Here is an 18,267-nt window from a genome sequence, read left to right on the forward strand (position 1 = left end):
GTATTATACTGCGACAACAATTATCTGGATCAAGATTGACAATATCAAATTTCCCACCAAAGATTTCACGATAGACACTGTGGGTGATGATACTCGATGCCCAGTAAATTGTCATTTGGGAACTGCCACTTTGGCCCTATACACGCCACTGTGATGGCAAACTTTGATTTCCAGCTATTTAATCTCTCAGCGACAGTGGAAACTATTCTCTGGAGGTCAAAACGCTGCCTCAAATTTGCCGGTGAATCTGGCTGAAAATTGATTTCATCATTTCCCTCGTATAGCGAGGGGAGCTCCAGAAGAATGTCTACCAACAGGTCTTTGCGTGTTTTTGGATGATGAATCCAAGGATCATTCATCCACCTTGGTTCACTGAAGACATGTTTCTTTCGTTCCTTGAGTGCAGATTGTGCCTGTTTACAAATCAGCATCACCACATATTGTCGAGATACAGATTCAATACATGGTTGAGTCGCCCATCAACAAACAATCTATGAGCTGGACCGGTAGCATAGAATGACGGTGGGTTTGACAATGTCAGCGCAAGATCTCCAGAATGGTGTATCATCCAGTTCCGGGATTGTGCTTCCTGGTTCTGGCAGTCACCCCCATGAAGGGCCTGGATAAACCATATTAGCCATCAGCCAATTTAAACAACATTTGCCTAACTGCAGTAGAGTTTGAGCAATCTATACCTCGTAGAAACTGAATACTCGTGCAGCACCGAGAAGTTTGAGACCAGGCTTCCTATGGGAGGTTAATGCTTTTTGCATCTGCTGCAAGGCACTAATATGCAATTCTGCTCCCTGCTGTTTCATCCAATGCTGGCTGTTGTCTTTAGTTGCAGCAGTACTGAGTGCCATTGCACCGAGAGCAGTACGTATGATGCTGTTTTCCAGTAGGATATCTCGAAGTACACTGAGGGAGCCACCTAAGTCTCACTGGGTATGGCTCAAAAGAGAGAAAGAGTGACTATTGGGCATATAAGATGCCCAAAAGTCCCCTATGAGATAAGACTCGCGGGCGGTTTGAGAAAGAGTGATAGGGGTAGCCAACGTAGCCGATAAAGACGAATGGCTCTGATCAGCCTCGATTGGAATGCGACTTTGAGTATCGTGAAAGCTACGAGAATAAGGAACTTCTCCCTCACGACGATGGTGATAGTAGCTATGTATGAGAAGATCCTCCACATACCCCTCGCAGCGGATGCAAGACTTCCTGCATTGGCCACACGAGGGCTGTTGTAGATCACACTACTCTCATGGTAAGTACCGTCCTTTGAATGCAGAATAAGCTTGACTTTTTTGAATAGAATAAACACATACACCCTTTTTGCGCCGCCGGCAGGTACGGCATGCTTTCGAGCGCCCCGGTACACCAACCATTGGCAACTGGGCTGGGCGATGCAGTGGAAATGTGCTCTACCTAGTCTTTTCCTACCAGTGAAGAGCAAAGAGTATTATTATGAGAGCAGTCACCAGTTCTCACAGTCTGCTCTTGTAGACCTTCTGCTGGCCATACCTAAGCGAGTATTATAGTTGTGTCAGACTCTCACTGTCAGCCCTGAAGATAACTTAAAGTCGGTGGGGCCGTTAGGGGGCTTGGGCTAAACCCAAAAAGGGAACATGATAGGCTGCACGGGCGACTCAGTGTGCCACCTGGCCATTACTCTCTCATTGGATGATACTGTCAGGCAGCATTTTAGTTATTCAATGGTCAACGATGCGGCAGTAATCCCATCCTGAGCTTTGCTCTATACTATCTGCTAGTTTATTCTTTGGCTCTCTCTGGCTCATCTTGCTGCGGACCCAACATCACCGGCCATGATTATCACGACCGCCTTCTAGAGTTAAGTCCCCGTTTGCGCCGGGAAGCTCTCACTCATTGACACTACCTTCTACTCCATTCTCGCTCTACATGTTGATAACTTTCCTTCAGCAAGTGACAAGGAAAGGTTGGCTACAAATATGACGAACAAAGATAGTTTTACAGTTCTTGTTGAAGGATTACGGAGCGAATGGAAGAAACATTACTTCGAATGGCTCTGAACACTCGCGGTCAATGATTCCCTTGCTGTTCGGTGGATGATGCAAGATACCCCCAGATCAATGTTCTCACTCTTTGAACGTGAACGGACCATTGTAGCTTTTATTACAAAGCTGATCTGAACTTGGACAGGCCATGTTAGGGAAGGGTTGCTGACAGTATCTCATACTTCCATGCAATAAGCGTAGGGGTTCTTATTGTTCAGAACTTTGAAACAAGTTAGACAGCAGGCATCAAGCTCGTATTAGGGTCGGCAATTGGAAAATGGGGTTGGATAGCCTGAGATAGCCGCTATTGAACATTTTAGTACGAATGTACGTGCATTTTCTTCTACCAAGCATCGTATTTTAGGGAATTCTCTACTATTTTCATCTTATCGCGGGTCAGGCAACACAGATAGGGTGAAAAGGGCATGTACGATGGTTTAAAGTTGATTATATATATCTAAGACCTGATCAAGACCCCGAACGACCCTACAGGCATGGATTGATTTACAAAGAGTATTGACATACTAATATTGGATGATCGCATCATCTTCCGGTTCTCGGTATCTAACTCATTAAATTGTAGTTGGCTTCGACGTCCCATTAAATCTGGGGAACTCCCAGTGTGCCAGCAAAGAGGGAGCTCATTGGCGCCTGTGGGCCCTAGAGTTTGGTCCTGGTGGCGGCCCTATGGGGGGCACCGTAGGGCCCACGGGCCAGGTCGAGGGAACCTCAACTGTCAATGCCAAGACTCTCGGGGGGCCGCATGTACAGTGACTGGGCTGTGAGTGGCTCGGATATCAGGACTACAGGCTACTGCAGGAACCCAATTGGTTTTAGAGTTGGATCGGAATAGATTTGCCTGTGGGTTTCCTTTTCTACTTTCGGATGATCTACTATTGCAACCAAAAGGGCTACAAACATGTACAAGCTACTTCCTTAATGCACGTTGGTATACTGACAGACCGTGTCCATTATACCTTCCTTTACCACTTCAGCTCCCTCTTATCATTTGCACCCATGTGTCGCCGTGATAGGACATGGTACATGCACCGTCTCCTCGTGAGAGGCGCATGTGGTTAATTAGAGCAGATTGGAATTATATTTGAATCTATCCTTCACTTCTCTCTCTTTTTCTCTTCTCGTCCTCCGTTACATTGCCATTTGCATATGAACATGGATTGGATGCACATCTACATCGTCGGGGCCGCCGTACTGGTGTTTGCACTCGTGGGCCTGGTTCTTCTTGTCTCCTCTCAGCACATCAAGGTTGCCAACTCTAGAGCTGGCCCTTACTTGAAATTCATTTGGGCGAACTTCATTAAGCCACATGATAAGAAGGCTGGGGGTCAGCAGGATGCGCTGGAGAGCTTCTATAAGACCCAGGTGGGATCAAATGACACGGTCTTGGATAGGGCTCTAAGCTAACTGTATCAGGCCGCAATTTACGATGCCACTCGTCGGCGTCTTCTTTGTGGTCGTGAGGACATGCTTGGTCTTGTAGCTGCACAGTTGAAGTTCAAGATTAACAACAAAGAAGTCAAGCCTGGGAAGGCTGTCTGGGTGGATGTTAGTATTGAATTTCCATCTTTCGGGGCTAGTGTGCTAATCTATTTCAGATCGGCGGTGGTACTGGGTAGGCACGAGAGGAACTGCGACGTGATCCAGATCGAATATCTGACTTGTGACAGATACAACATCGAAGCTATGACAGCATTTCTTCCGGTGGACAAATTCTTCAAACATGTTTACCTAGTTGACCTCTCCCCGTCCCTTTGTGAGGTTGCCCGCAAGCGCTTTGAACGTCTTGGATGGAAAAATGTTACTGTTCTCTGCCAGGATGCCCGGTCTTTCCATCTACCCGAGAAGGAGCTCGATCCGCGTTCGACAAACACGGCAGCATATGGCGTGGACTTGATCACTATGAGCTACAGTCTATCAATGATCCCTGGTAAGTATCCAAAATCTGCTCGAGATCAATGATGTTGATTCTTTCATGATTCTTTCAGACTATTACGGCGTTGTGGACTCATTAACATCACGCTTGAAGTCAACCGGAATGCTGGGCGTGTGTGATTTCTACGGTAAGCAATATCTCAAAGTTTTGCATGACTGTCACTCATTCGAATACAGTTCAAAGTATCGTGGATGTGTCCTGTCGCAACTACATCGGCGGCGCTTTCAACCGCCATGTAAACTGGCTTGGGCGTGTGTTCTGGAGAGCCTGGTTTGATTTTGACCGGGTCAGTCTTGAAGCCGCTCGTCGAGACTATCTGGAATACAAGTTTGGTACTGTTATCTCTGCCAGCGAACGAAATTACTTCCTTGGTGGTATTCCCTACTACATATTTGTTGGGTGCCCAAAGGAAATCGCACCTACCCCATCAAGTCCATCAATTGAAAGACTGGATGCATCTTTTACCGAGTCTCCTTACCTGCTTCCTGCCAACCACAAGCAAGAGATGGATAATGCGGTGGCGAAAAGCACACAGGAGATTCGCTCCAAGGCATATGAGTCTGCAGTGATTAACCTGAGCGCAAATCTCCCCCTTCCATCATCTTTCTATCAGAATCACCACTATCGCATTCATTACAATGACATGCTACCTAAGCATACTCAATTCCAGAACGAGTACATCTATGCGTTCACTTGGGAAGACCCGCGAGTCGACCACCGGCTCCTGAACATCGGCAAAGACGACGTGATCCTGGCCATCACCAGCGCTGGTGACAACATTCTTGATTATCTACAAAAGAATCCCCGCCGGGTGCACGCAGTGGACTTGAACCCCAACCAAAATCATCTCCTTGAGCTGAAGGTTGCCTGTTATCTAGCCTTGGGTCACCGGGATATGTGGAAAATCTTCGGTGATGGCAAGCACACACAATTCCGTGAACTGCTAATCACTAAACTTAGCCCCCACCTGTCCAGCCAGGCTTTCCAATACTGGCTTGAGCATACCCAGACTTTCACCTCTACCTCTGGCCATGGTCTGTATGAGACCGGTGGATCTCGCCATGCCATACGCATGGTGCGGTGGCTCTTCAATATGTTTGGACTCCAGGGTGAAGTTCGCAAGCTCTGCGAAGCGCAAAGTATTGCAGAACAGCGCGAAATTTGGCCTCGCATTCGAAGTGTGCTAATGAGCCGACCACTCCACTGGGCCATTGTGAGTACTGAATGGTTTGCCTGGAAGGCCGCCGGAGTGCCACGTAACCAGCGAAATATGATCGTCGATGATTTCTTCCGCCGCAACGGTTTGACTGAAGATATGAAGAAGGGCAAGGACGTCAGCGGTCAATCGATCTGGGAATATGTTGTCAATACTCTTGACCCTGTGATCAACGATACTCTGATCGGCAACGACAACTACTTCTATTTCCTTTGTGTTCAGGGAAAGTTCTCACGGAGGTTCGTTTTTTTCCTCCTAGTATATCGCTTACTTACACGTGCTAACTGTAACCATAGATGCCACCCCACCTATCTTTCTCCCCAAGCCCATGTCAGGCTTTCCACGCCTGGTGCATTTGATGGTCTTCGTATCCACACCGATGAGATCAACGAAGTAATCAACCGTATCACCCCAGGAAGTCTGACTATCGCCGTGGTAGGTATCAAAATCTCTTTTTGGCAGTATCTTTCATGCTAAGTTTACATCAGATCATGGACTCAATGGATTGGTTTGATCCCGTGGAGGATTCAGCGCCTGCCCAAGCTCGAACTTTCAATAAAGCCTTGAAGAAGGGTGGTCGCATCCTTCTCCGTTCCGCCAGTATTAATCCTTGGTACATCAAGCATTTTGAAGAAAACGGGTTTTCTTCTTGCCGTGTGGGAGCTCGTTTTCCAGGTACATGTATTGACCGGTAAGTTTTGGAATTTTCTTATTTGGTACGAACGAAGCTTATGCATCTGTTCTAGGGTGAATATGTACGCATCGACCTGGATCTGTACTAAAACAGAGGACTTGTCCCGTCCCAATACAGACCGAAAAATTTCGGCTCTCTCATTGGGGGACAGTGCTATTCCAGCAGGCAAGATGTCGAGCAGCGTGGATAATCTTTTGATATGAGTACAATGATATCTTTTTCTTCCCCTTGATGTATTTCTTTCAACTTATGCCGCACGTGCTTCCGGTAACTGTTTATGATACCTATGATATAGAGTTAGACAGAATGTTTCGTATACTTGCCATCAGAAAATGCAGGGAGTCAGTACTATGTTCTAAAGTATGCGGGATTAGGATGACTGCCAACCGCTCCTAACCCCCACCCGCCATCTTGATTTGGGGGACCCAGATCAATCGTACTGACGATCTTTCTTTCGAAAAGAATTCTAGCTTTCGGGAGCCAGCCCTCGAATTGGCGAAAAGCTTCTGAGAACAGAGATGGAGCCTTTTCTCAACCGACCTACAGTGTCCTAAGTTTGCATACACTTGGGTAGCCGACCTTGCGATTTATGATCATGTAGAAATGTCGGCGTTGAAGCAATAATGCAACCAAAGATACCGAAAGCTTATACACACCTTGACTTTTTTCGACAAGGTGTATCAAGCGCACTCTGCAGCGTATACAGAAATGATTTCGGATTACCACCATTATCGAGCACAAAAGATGCCCGAAAGGGAGATCTACTCAATTTTGAATAACCGAACAAGTCCGTGGACTCGAATATTACCAGGGGTAGATACATAGAAACATTGGAAGATATCTATGTAGACTTTGAGGTTACATGATTGGTTGAGCTACCAAAATACAGACTGAACACCAATTCACCCCTGTGAGATATCATGTATCCTTGCGCAGAGCGAGTTAAATAGAGCCCAGGTGGGACGTCGGCAGCAATCAAGACTCCAATCACCCATCATGACAAGCCCCTACCTGCCAGCCAGGAGTTCCCTAAGAAAATCTCCCAAGAAGCAGCTCGCCCACCAGGACACCGAAAAGCACGGCAACGAAGACGCCGACGTTGAAGGTCATAACGGATAGCATCCTATCAATTTCAAATGTTAGTGGATCATCACCGTATAGACAACCGCAGATGTAACCACGCACAAAAAATATCCAATCAAAGCCCTAACACACTCAAGTAACGCACGTGTCCCGTCTTTTCGAAGACTCCACGTTCCACTGGCCTTCCACGAAGGGAGTAGGCATTTTGATGAGGCCCAGCTGCGAGGGACGTCCCTTTGGAGATTACTCATCGATATGTTTCGTGTTTCGTTGTAGTTATTTGAAACTGGGAAAGTCTCTTCAGGATTCTCGTCCCCGTGCACGCGTGTGTAGTCAGGAAGAGGACTGAGCTTTGCTTTTCGAATATTTTGCCATCGACTCACGGGTGCGAGAAGCATGGTTGAAGGAATAGAGGTATCTCGGAGCCAAGATCTCTCGAGTTGGAATTTGAGAGCACCAAGGAAGCGGTTGAAGATGGCGAGGAGAAATAGGAAGGCCAACGTGAAGACGTATTGCGTCGTGGTTGAAGTTGTCCAGCCTGTGAACAGAACTGTGATTTGGGTGGAGGTTGAGAACACTGCTGGCATGTCCATGTCCATGTCGTGATAAGACGCTCACTCAAGTACGAGTGGGAGTCATCATCTAAGGCCGAGTCCACAATGGAGTATCACTCGAGGTTGCGAATGGTCGAGTGGGAGGCCTGTAGGCAGAAGGTGAGATAAGAAGATTAGATGCTCTTGGGTTTTACAAAGCCAAAGATGGTTGGACGTTTATGTGGCCTGGTGAGTGATGTCTTTTCAGCAGCCTTCCCGGTGGTCTTCTCGGATATTTTGTTGATATATCTGTCTTTGGGGTATTTCTTCTCAATTACATGCGATGTAGGTAGGTAGATGGCAGAAAGAGAGAAGAGCCTTATTCTGTGAATCTATATATTACCTCGGATGGATGAGGTTCATCTAATGATCATGAAGAAAGTTCTCAAACAAGATCACAAGAGCGCAAATCCACTCAGTTGCATGTGAAATGTCTCACAGAACAGTGCCTTAAATGAAACTGTAGATAATAGAATTGTAGAGTGAAGCTATAGGGGCTTCGGGTTTTAGAAAATAATATATTGCAAGTCAGTTCATTCATTGACTTCAGGTCTAATCATATTTCACAGGTGAAGAAGACTGGAACACGCCAAAACAGCGGCCCTCTAAGCAAACAGTGATTAAAAAAGAAGAGTCTGGGAAAATTCATAAATGGACCGTGAGCCCAGCGCTATCACCTCTTATCATATCATATCTGTCTGTTGCTCACCAAGTCAAAGTGCGCATACAGATACAAGACATGCATATGCGAACAATCGTGGATATAGAGTCAGAGACAGAAAATAAGTTCAGAAATAGAAGATCTCATGAGCGGCCATACCGTGTCTTTCCGAAGGAGAAAGGCACGTAGCGGTACTTGATCATGTGCTGGATTTGTCGTCGCACTGCAAAAGAAGGGTCAAGTTAGACAGTTGGTCACGATGATAGCACAGATGTCGTATCGTATCACGAGCGAAAAGGGAAAACATACTCGTCAAAATAAAGAGAATGATCCAGTACACAACTAGGACCGGCCAGAAGACGGGGATATCGAAGACAGCGAGCCAAGAGCAAACGAAGCCAATGGCGATGGCGCGAGTGGCCGAGTGCCAGAACTTGAACTCTGGGAGACGGCGGATAAAGGGCCGGAACTCCTCATCCTTCTTGGTAGGGAGGCTGGGGGAGCCCGCGTCACCATCCTCGAGACCCTCGTCCTGAGTGAGAGAGGGGTCGAACTTGGGGGTCAGGAAAGCGAGGAAGAGGTTCAGAAGATATATGCCGAGTGTATAGGCGACTATGATTAGGATTCCAGTCAGCTGTTTGTTTACGCAGATGTTCCCAGCACTAAGGATGAATGGCTTTCGTGTGTTGTGGTTGGGGCGCATCGTTTTCACTTTGCTGATTTCATCTCTGAGTGTTTCATTGAAGCTTACCGATATACCAGCCCTGGGCGAGGAAAATGCGCAGGAAGAAGAGAAATAGGAGGACACCGGAACCAACCCAACGGTAGGTTGTGTACGGGGTCGAGGCATCGAGGTAGGCTTGGTAGTGCTGTGATCGACATATTAGCGATTGATCAGAAAACACTGCCTGATTTCAGAATTGAAGGATTCGGAGACATTGCGCAATGTCTTTGCCCCCCATCAGACACTCACTCGGGTCAGTTTAGAGGTGTGCGCGGACACAGCTGTGAACGGCGACTGATCGGGCTCAGGGACATCCATGATGGATGTATTAGGGAGGATAAACGGAGCACAGGGCTAAAACACCGAACGAAAGAAAGGAAAGAGGTAAAGCAAAGGAAAGCAGTGATTAAAATAAACTGCTGAAACCAGACATTCTACGACAGGCACTGCGCCTTCGGGACAGAAAAGTGTCCACAGCCCACAGGCCAATCATGTTGGAGATTAGTCACCAGCCACTCTTGGGCACGTGACCAGTGGCGCATTGCATGTGTGGCAGTGCAGTAAGCACTAAAATGGCTTAGTCACTTCACGTGTACCTCGGGACGGTTAATCTCGGCGTTCAGTCGGTCGCGGGGAAACGGCCATCTATGATGCTACCGGGTAGCTACTCTCTCTCCTTGTTCTGCATATTTTGATCTCAATTATCTGAACAGTAGTAATTTTGTTTTTCCTCGCACATCACAATGTTTGCCCGTCAATGCACTCGTCTGGTCACTTCGCGGACATCCGTCCCCTTGACCTCCTACCTAGCCCGAGTTCGGGGTTATTCGTCAGCTGCTAGTAGCTACGAACACATTCTTACTTCAACCCCCAAGCCCGGAGTAGGATTGAGTATGTCACATCAGTCAATTTACTGCAGGGTCATTTCTCATTGCTATCATAGTTACCCTCAACCGCCCCAAGGCCCTCAATGCACTATGCAGTCCCTTGTTCAAGGAGCTCAATGAAGCTCTGAGCAATTACGACAATGACAAGAGCATCGGCGCAATTATTATCACAGGAAGCGAGAAGGCTTTTGCCGGTATGTACATGTCCTATTTATATTTCCACGCCCATATCCTTTCCCTCCATCCCTTGGCCTAATCCCGATGTCATCAACAACATAATAACCCACCAAACCCACCGCAGCCGGCGCCGACATCAAAGAAATGGCCCCCTTAAGCTTCTCGACTGCTTACAGCGAGAACTTCATCGCGCCCTGGTCTCACCTCGCCACCTCCATCCGCACTCCTGTCATCGCCGCTGTCTCCGGTTATGCCCTCGGCGGCGGCTGCGAGCTAGCACTGATGTGCGACATCCTGTACTGCTCCGAAAATGCCACATTCGGCCAGCCAGAGATCAAGTTAGGCACGATCCCCGGTGCAGGCGGATCTCAACGCCTGACTCGTGCGGTCGGCAAGAGCAAGGCCATGGAGCTTATCCTCACTGGAAAGAACTTCAGCGGCAAGGAGGCCGGTGAGTGGGGTGTTGCGGCGAAGGTTGTGCCGGGTGGTAAGGAGGAGCTGCTTGAGCAGGCGTATAAGACAGCCGAGACTATCGCCAGCTATAGCCGTGTGGCTGTTATTGCGGGTAAGGAGGTTGTCAATAAGAGTCAGGAGTTGTCGCTCAAGGAGGGTGTTGAGTATGAGAGACGGTTGTTCCATGCCCTCTTTGGGAGCAAGGATCAGAAAATTGGTGAGTTGGAAATTGAGCCTGCTGTGTGAGTAGGGATGAATTTCGGATTGCTAATGATTATTTTAGGTATGACTGCTTTTGCGGAAAAGAAGAAGGCTGAGTGGTCCCATGAATAGACGATGGGTTGAGCACACTCCTTTGGAATGGAATGAAGAAGCTGGCTTTTTTCATCGCTTGTGTGTAAGTCACAATGCTAGAACTGTAGGATAGGATTGATTCACAATGCATTGAGCAATATCATCCCACTCACTTCGGCCTATACTTTTCGTGTGCAGCCTCATCCTCACCCGGATCGGCCTCATTTTCTGGTTACGCATTGCCGGTTGGCTGAACCTTAGGAAATGGGATTTTCAAAGGTCAAAAGCAAAGGGGACATATGAAAAAAAATCGAAGTGGGTCTCATCAGTCAGTGTATCATTTCATGTGAAGATATTAGATTAGTGCTATTTGCTGAAAGATACTATGTACATCAAAGGGTGCCTATCAATTTTGGGCCAAAAGAAGCAAAATTAGTCGTAAACATAAGACACATCGCATCATATCAAGCCATGATTTTTCTCCAGCTGGCTCTCATCATTTCGATTGTTCTTCTCCGCACGGTATTCATCAATGACATGACTCTCGATGGTCTCATCGAAGACATCCACCTGGGTCGTCGCAAACTTGCGTGCACTGACACCCCGCTCGAAGAGCAGGTCAAGTTCAGCGAACGAGCGGCCAGAAGGCTCGGGGACGCGGAAGTATGTGTAAATGATGCATAGGAAGCAGATCCCACCCCAGAAGAAGCCAGCGTAGTTAGCCCAGTTCCAGGCACCAGGGTTCAGCATGTACGGGGTTAAAACGCCACAGATGATGGCCACAATGTTGTATAGGTTGCGGCCGAGCACGACTGTCTTGATTTGCAGCCGGCGGGTGGAGAGCTCGGCTACTAGAGAGAAGCAGACCGTGCCAACGGTCAGCTGGTAAAATAGGGCCCAGATCAACATCATGGAACCCGTAGCCAGGGAGCCTTGGTCCCTGTGCTCTTTGGGGACGAGACCAAGGAAACCCATGACTAAGAGCATAGTGCATAGACCACAGAGACCGTATAGATATAATGTCCGCCGGCCGATTCCGAGTTTCATAAGGAACCAGGATCCAAAAACACCAACCATGTTAATGCCGTATTGACCCATAGCGAAGGAGTAAGAGTTCGAGGAGCTCAACCCAGCCTGTTCCAAAAAGTAGGTCGAATAGTTGGAGAAGGAGTTTCCACTAAGATTTTGAATAGCCCAGACCATACACACAACCTCTGTGCGGCGGAGATCGGTACCCCGGAAGCAGTCTAGGTAGCTAGCTCCCTTGGTGATTTTTTCCTCTAGAGCGGTGGTGTGAACAATCATTGCAACCGTCTCATCGGGATCAAAGTCCTCCTGGCTTTGGCTGGTCAACCGCACAAGGGCGCGTTTGGCATCTTCAGTGCGGCCTTTCCGGACCAACCACCATGGGGATTCGGGGGCAAGCCAAATACCAATGAAAAGAGGCAACGGCCACATCCATTGTAACCCGTATGGAATCCGGTAGGACCATTCATCGGTCCGACTTAACATGCCCTTGATCACACCGATGCCAATAAGCTGGCCAAGACCCCAGCAGAAATTGACGTAGGTCGTCAAATACCCTCGGAGCGCAACTGGACATACCTCTGAGGCGTACGTAATTGTCAAAGTCTGGAAGACACCCCAGGGGATACCGCAGAGGATCTCCGCAGCAAGTAGGGATTGCACATTTTGGGCCGTGAAGAAGATTGCCGTCCACGCACTAACAAGTATGAGGCAGGCCATAAGCGTGTACCGGTAACCAAAACGTTCTGAAGCCCAGCCGTTGATGAATAAACCGATGATTTCGCCGCAGTAGGCACCGTTGCTCAGACCTGCTTGCCACTATACATCCAAAGGATTGTTAGTTTCCTTACTCAAAGAGTCAAATCCACCTCACTCCAAGAGATGGAAGGGTGGTCGCTTGAGAATTGGTTGGACTTACCGCTGCCGATACTTCATATTTGCCATTGCCCAATGCCTCACCATACTTGCGCTTGAATTCTGGGAAGGCATAGAAGTTGTTCACTAAACTGATATCGTAACCCTCCATGGCAATGCAAGTGGAGATGAGCACGCTCCAAAAGACGGCCTTGGGATACAGCCGGATGCCCTGGAGCAATGTCATAGACTGCTCCTTCTCTGTGGCTGCCTTTGCGTTTCGAATGACCTTGGTCGTGGACGAGTCCGAAGCTGGTCCTGCGGTCGAAGAGTACCCATATTCGGGAAGGTTATTCACTTGCGTGATATCTGTGGCCTTGGGTTCAGCCATGTTGGATAGGCGGGATAACCGAAGACAGGAGGAAATTGGGTTGGGGGATCTTTCAGCGCAACTTTCGATATGGGTTTGAAAGTTGGGCCTGTTTCGGATGTCAGGGGAAGAAAAAAAAATCAAAGTACCCACAATGCTGAAAACATTGCAGCACTCCACGAAAAGTCCCTTTAACGCCTCCCGAGGTCAAATGAATCCTGCGGTAAGAGCGAAAGGCTAGAGAGAATGAGGATAAAAGCCAATGATCGGAATTGGCGGGGAAACGGGGGATTTGACGGGCTCGATGCTTCCAAGCGCAAATTTTCGCGGGATGGCAGGCTTGGCGATGTCCGGATGGGGCAAATGATAGGTCACGAGCCTTTGACTGTGAACGTGATTATTTGATGATTTATATTATTTTATATCAGTTCTAGGTATATATGTTGATGTGATTAAAAAAAGCCCCTGTAGAATTTAGTATATATGCTTTATATAATATAAGTCTCACAACCACGTGTGAGATCTATAATTCTCCGAGTCCCTTGCTGCAAGAATGTATATACTCCGGATTAGGGTTTGTTTTATATGTACATACAGACGGAGGTCGATTCTAAAGGTTTCAGCTCGATTTCCCATCTGCCTTTTCTAATATAACCATTAATTGTAACAGGGGTGAATAGCAATTCTACTACTGCAGTATATCTGCAATATATATCTATATGAACAGTATTATTAGCAGAAGTTCTTCGGTACAATAGGTATACAGTGTCTACTTTGGCTTAGGGACTGGCTTGACCTTAATCCAATAGAACCGGCGTGCTTCTAGCTATAGAACTATATCCCTTTCTCTCACTTTTTATTCTTCTGGCTCTCCATCTTGAACTCTTCGCTGCGGCCCTGTAATTTCACCCGCCTAATCGGACTCGCTGATGACCTTACATGCCCCTTATCACTTTTTGGTCCCGAACTACAGTCGAAGCCTTGTTAGCACAGATCATTCGTTGAAAGGTATTCACTTAGTCTTTATAGTCTACTCGTTCTGTAAATGGATTATTATGTTATGGTCCAAGGTAGATGTTCAAGACTGCGAGATAATTGATAGAGTTCTTAACAAGTCTCTGGGCCAATGCGAGTCGGCCGGATAATTTACAAAGGGTGAAATGGTATTGGCCTATTGCTCGCGAAACAGATGATTATCCTCCAATTGCAACTTGCTGAGATGTATTGATTAGGCTCCGGGGATCAGCAGTAATTCACAACCAATACGTATAGCAACATCAATCAAGGTGATGCTCGACCGGCAGTCGGAAGTCGGATCCTCAGTATCTACAAACGTATATTGTTCCCAACTACCTACTATCAGGCCCAGTAGCAGAGAGGGCCGGTGATAGGAGACTCACGCAAAAGGCCGCGTGATGATTGACGTATTTCCACATCAGCTGGATGAACAAGTAGTTGCTTCCCTTCCACAAAGCCGCCTTGAGAGCATCCTTCGGCTTTCTAGTCCGCAGGAGATACATGGGCAGGTCCAGCCAGATAACAAAGACGAAGTGGTCCATGCAGCAGGCAAAATCTGTGACTGAGTGGCGGTAATACCACATGGTCGACTTGAGGTCTGCCTGCCCGATATTTTCGACGTGATGATGATGCTTGATGTGGTGGCGGTAATAGAAAGAGTTCCAGGTATGGCATACCAATAGATTCACGAGGTAGGGGACCGGTCAGTCGAGAACCTAATATCTTGAGGTGAGGAGGCCGGTAAGATGGGCACATTGATGCTTCATGGGCATATGTATGCCTGGGAAGCAGAGCTGCAAGGGGCTCTGCTTCCACGAACCTAAATATTTGTCCTGGTCGGATGCCAGAGCGCTGTAGCTACCACAGGCGATCAAGTATAGTCGATTATATGCGACAAATCTTCGAGATATACGTTCTATACGCTCCTCGTCATGATAGAAGACTTGCATGCATTAGTCCAATGCCTAAACGAAGACGATCTGCAATAGGACATTTAGTGTTGTGTGACTTTTGAGGTGTGACGACCTCTTCCATTGCAGACGCCCGAGCCACATGGTGCTGCATCGCTGTTCAGACCAATTCAACAAGGAATATCTTGCTGATCAGCTGATGGCAACCTGCAAGGGCAATCATATTGTGATATTTGTCATTTATATAGCGACCATATCGACTATCATATTATTATATACAAGAAGGGATTACTCTTCCCCCGATCCAAATGAATATTTGAGCATATCCTTACTGTCCAGCAACATAAAAGATTCGTAACGTAGTCCCCTACCAACCGGCGGCCGTTCAACGTCGCGTGTGACATTCGCCGAGACTTCAGCCCATCCCTCCCACAGAGCTCTCCAGTAGCATGCCTCAGCAGCTGGGGTTAAGTATCGTTCTCGGAAAGTTTTGATACTGTTATTGGCTATACGCTCTGCGTTGTCCAGATTCTCCAAAAGGTCGTCCATACGTTCCGGAAGATCGGAGAAGTCTCTCTCGACTTCAACGTAGTTCTGTTCCGGACCAGACGATACGAGGAGATAGTGGTGATGTTGAATATACTGCAGCTTATGCGCCACGACAACAGACCGACAGGCTTGCCGGTATTTAAGGGATGCAGAGTATGCGCGACCTGGCCATCGACAATATCTGTCAGCCTTGTACAGCAAAGTTACGGCGAGGAAGAAACGTACCTTCAACATGCCCGATAAACATGTACCGACAGTGGTCCTCCATTGACAAGAAGTTGGCCTTCTTGCTCCAATCCAACTCCTTCACATCATTCCAAGGCTCACCCCGTGCAATGTCCAAGAGCGCCCGACGCAGCTTTGGCGCAAAGCTCAACTTACCCCGCCAGACCAGCTTCTGTTCTTTGTCTGCGAATTTTAGATTAGATTCAGCGGCCATGACGCTCTGTACGACTTGTCCGTGTGGGCCGATGTCACTCTTGGCCCAGGACCAGTACCCAAAATCGGGCATCAAAATGACCGACTCCTCGGATGCTTTCCTCGATAATACCCAAACCGGGTGGCTGGCCGCGTCAACGTCATCCACGCGATCTTCAATCGAGAAGATGAATTCGATTGTGGGGTACGAGGTACGATTCGAGGACGCGGATAGCGCCCGATGGATAGATCCTAGAGTACCAAGGATCTTGCGCCGATGGTCATCCCCTTTTGCTCTTGTTGCCACGACGTACAAATCTCCGTTGGAGATGATAGCGCGGGCCATACCATCTTCGAATGGAGTCGTGCTCAGATCGTCTCTTGATATGTGACCTCGCGACTTCCAATACTTGACCCCTCGCTGGATGTCCTGGAAGAGACCGGGGAATGATGCCTGGCACTGACTCTGGCTCAGGCCTAGATTCTGGTCGTCTCGTCCGTACTGGAAACTCCAAGTTACAAGGTGGTCTGGTTGTACTGGCGGTGGCGAGGCCAGACAGGTGAGGCAGTCGGCACATTGAAATGAAGTGGATGACTGGCAGGTGCAGTGACCTGCTGGGATAAGTTGTGTGAGGAGCCGGGGGACATTATCACGGTCAGAGTTCATCCCAAACCATATTAAGTAAATAAAAACACCGCAAGTGCCAATGGTGACTGCGGATATCATCCGTCGAAGGGAACACCACTTGTTCCATGATTTGTGCATGGTGAGAATGCTGAAAAAGGCGAGACTCCTAAGTGGGATACATGGGGAAAGGTAGAGAGAACACCAAGCATCCCTCGGCAGAAGGCTGAGCCAGCTGCTCGGTAAACGTCTCAGCCTACATGGAATAGATGGACCAAGAACAACGGGCCTTTGCCTAGACAGGTTAGGATTGATTGATCCCTGAACGGGTCACCCAGTCCACATTACGACCCAATTAAATGACCTAGGATCGTCGACTTTCGCCGCCCCAACCAACCGGATCAGACGTTTAGGACAAGCGTCAGGTAGGGCCCGAGCTAGGAGCCACTACAGCCGCTAGCGAAAGCCGCCTAAATCAAAACCTAGAGGCTTCTTCCTATCACGATTAGGGGAATTTGCTATAAAAGGAAAGCAGCAGCTAGATTTTTGTCAGGAGGAGAATTCTAGTCCGCGTACGGAGTAGTTAGGTACATTTGAGAAAGCTTTAGCGGACTACTTTGTTTCAGTGAAGAAACAATCCAGCCCCATCTTTAGCTCAATTTTGGAAACTGAGACCCAAAACTGCGGTACTGTGGCCCTAAATGCATGTACCCGGGCAAGAAGGTGATGCACTGCACAGTCATGGACACCGATGTCAAATACAGTACATATTCTTTCAAATGCATGCGAAAAAAATGTAACAACAGAAAATGGCAAGAGGTCCATTCTGCCATACGACAGGTCAGCAGAGAAGGTCCAATAATTTATGCAAGCTACAAGTCATGCCTTGGAATACTTCAATATAGTGATAGTATATAACTGCGTCCTAATTGGGGGGGTTCCAGTCTCCTACTACACAGCTTATAGGTGGCATTCTGAGGTACCATTTTGGGATCGGTATTTGAATCTATGTATGATTTTGTAAAAATACTTCTTTTTTCAGCGTATATGCATAGGTGGGTCTTCTCTGCCGAGCTGGCGTGGTAGGGTAGTGCGAGCGACCATCTCCCAGGATCCGGCGAACGGTCTGTCAGAGCTGTGCCGCGATCTTGAGGCAACTACTCCGTACATACACGGGCGGATATTCGCTTAGCTGTCCGCCAGTAATATGCTAATAATAGAGAGAATCCACTGGGGCCAATCCACTGGGGCCATGCACTGTCTCTATAGGTACCTTTCTCCGTTGCCAGCGACCGACATATCTGTGCTACGAGGACCCATAGCGCTCAGGGTCCAAACCCCTTTTGGAAAGATTCTTGATGCCTGAGTGTCTTATTAGGTAACGCTTCTCACACCGCCCTCGTATAAAGAGCATGGTGAATTAATTAATACTACAAGGGATATCTCCATTCATATGGAGATAAAGACTTATGAGTATCAGCAGAATCACTGAGCTACTTTCATTATCAAGGCAAGTGTAATAATAGTAATTTGGGTAATCTTATTTTTTTTTTTTTTTTTTTTTTTTGGCCGGCCCCCATTTGCTCCCCAAAAGGACAAAAGGGGTTTTGGACCCTAGGGCTATGGGTGTTTGTATGTGCATTAGCGTTGTCTCGGGATTGCGGTACAGGTACGTACACATGCTTGATCCGAGGTGGTCGCTCAGGCTAAGTCAGTAATATAGGTACA

General features: G+C 47.7%; 7 protein-coding genes across 7 annotated transcripts; 2 read left to right on the forward strand and 5 right to left on the reverse strand.

The window, feature by feature from the left end:
• Positions 1–3,206: 3,206 nt before the first annotated feature.
• N7500_004102 (class I SAM-dependent methyltransferase) lies at positions 3,207–6,100 on the forward strand (the record flags this gene model as incomplete). Its single annotated transcript, XM_056675248.1, has 9 exons — positions 3,207–3,416; positions 3,468–3,599; positions 3,650–3,666; positions 3,722–3,981; positions 4,040–4,114; positions 4,164–5,442; positions 5,500–5,638; positions 5,692–5,894; positions 5,950–6,100. The coding sequence occupies 9 exons, from the start codon at positions 3,207–3,209 to the stop codon at positions 6,098–6,100; spliced, it is 2,466 nt and encodes an 821-aa protein (XP_056535773.1).
• Positions 6,101–6,926: 826 nt separating this feature from the next.
• On the reverse strand, positions 6,927–7,579 carry N7500_004103 (copper transporter family protein; the record flags this gene model as incomplete). Its single annotated transcript, XM_056675249.1, has 2 exons — positions 6,927–7,020; positions 7,083–7,579. The coding sequence occupies 2 exons, from the start codon at positions 7,577–7,579 to the stop codon at positions 6,927–6,929; spliced, it is 591 nt and encodes a 196-aa protein (XP_056535774.1).
• A 798-nt stretch (positions 7,580–8,377) lies between these two features.
• On the reverse strand, positions 8,378–9,276 carry N7500_004104 (Rer1 family protein; the record flags this gene model as incomplete). The annotated part of the gene is made up of 4 exons (XM_056675250.1): positions 8,378–8,457; positions 8,544–8,846; positions 8,986–9,103; positions 9,208–9,276. The coding sequence occupies 4 exons, from the start codon at positions 9,274–9,276 to the stop codon at positions 8,378–8,380; spliced, it is 570 nt and encodes a 189-aa protein (XP_056535775.1).
• A 425-nt stretch (positions 9,277–9,701) lies between these two features.
• echA (enoyl-CoA hydratase echA) lies at positions 9,702–10,808 on the forward strand (the record flags this gene model as incomplete). The annotated part of the gene is made up of 4 exons (XM_056675251.1): positions 9,702–9,849; positions 9,902–10,039; positions 10,147–10,692; positions 10,759–10,808. 4 exons carry the CDS (start codon positions 9,702–9,704, stop codon positions 10,806–10,808), a joined length of 882 nt encoding a protein of 293 aa, XP_056535776.1.
• Positions 10,809–11,228: 420 nt separating this feature from the next.
• Positions 11,229–13,041, reverse strand: N7500_004106 (putative MFS alpha-glucoside transporter; the record flags this gene model as incomplete). The annotated part of the gene is made up of 2 exons (XM_056675252.1): positions 11,229–12,614; positions 12,715–13,041. 2 exons carry the CDS (start codon positions 13,039–13,041, stop codon positions 11,229–11,231), a joined length of 1,713 nt encoding a protein of 570 aa, XP_056535777.1.
• Positions 13,042–14,369: 1,328 nt separating this feature from the next.
• N7500_004107 (uncharacterized protein) lies at positions 14,370–14,621 on the reverse strand (the record flags this gene model as incomplete). Its single annotated transcript, XM_056675253.1, has 1 exon — positions 14,370–14,621. One exon carries the CDS (start codon positions 14,619–14,621, stop codon positions 14,370–14,372), a length of 252 nt encoding a protein of 83 aa, XP_056535778.1.
• A 615-nt stretch (positions 14,622–15,236) lies between these two features.
• N7500_004108 (uncharacterized protein) lies at positions 15,237–16,680 on the reverse strand (the record flags this gene model as incomplete). Its single annotated transcript, XM_056675254.1, has 2 exons — positions 15,237–15,661; positions 15,723–16,680. 2 exons carry the CDS (start codon positions 16,678–16,680, stop codon positions 15,237–15,239), a joined length of 1,383 nt encoding a protein of 460 aa, XP_056535779.1.
• Between the last annotated feature and the right edge of the window lie 1,587 nt (positions 16,681–18,267).

Source organism: Penicillium coprophilum (assembly GCF_028826855.1).
Source record: "Penicillium coprophilum strain IBT 35676 chromosome Unknown utg000002l_segment0_segment1, whole genome shotgun sequence".
Taxonomy (NCBI): domain Eukaryota; kingdom Fungi; phylum Ascomycota; class Eurotiomycetes; order Eurotiales; family Aspergillaceae; genus Penicillium; species Penicillium coprophilum.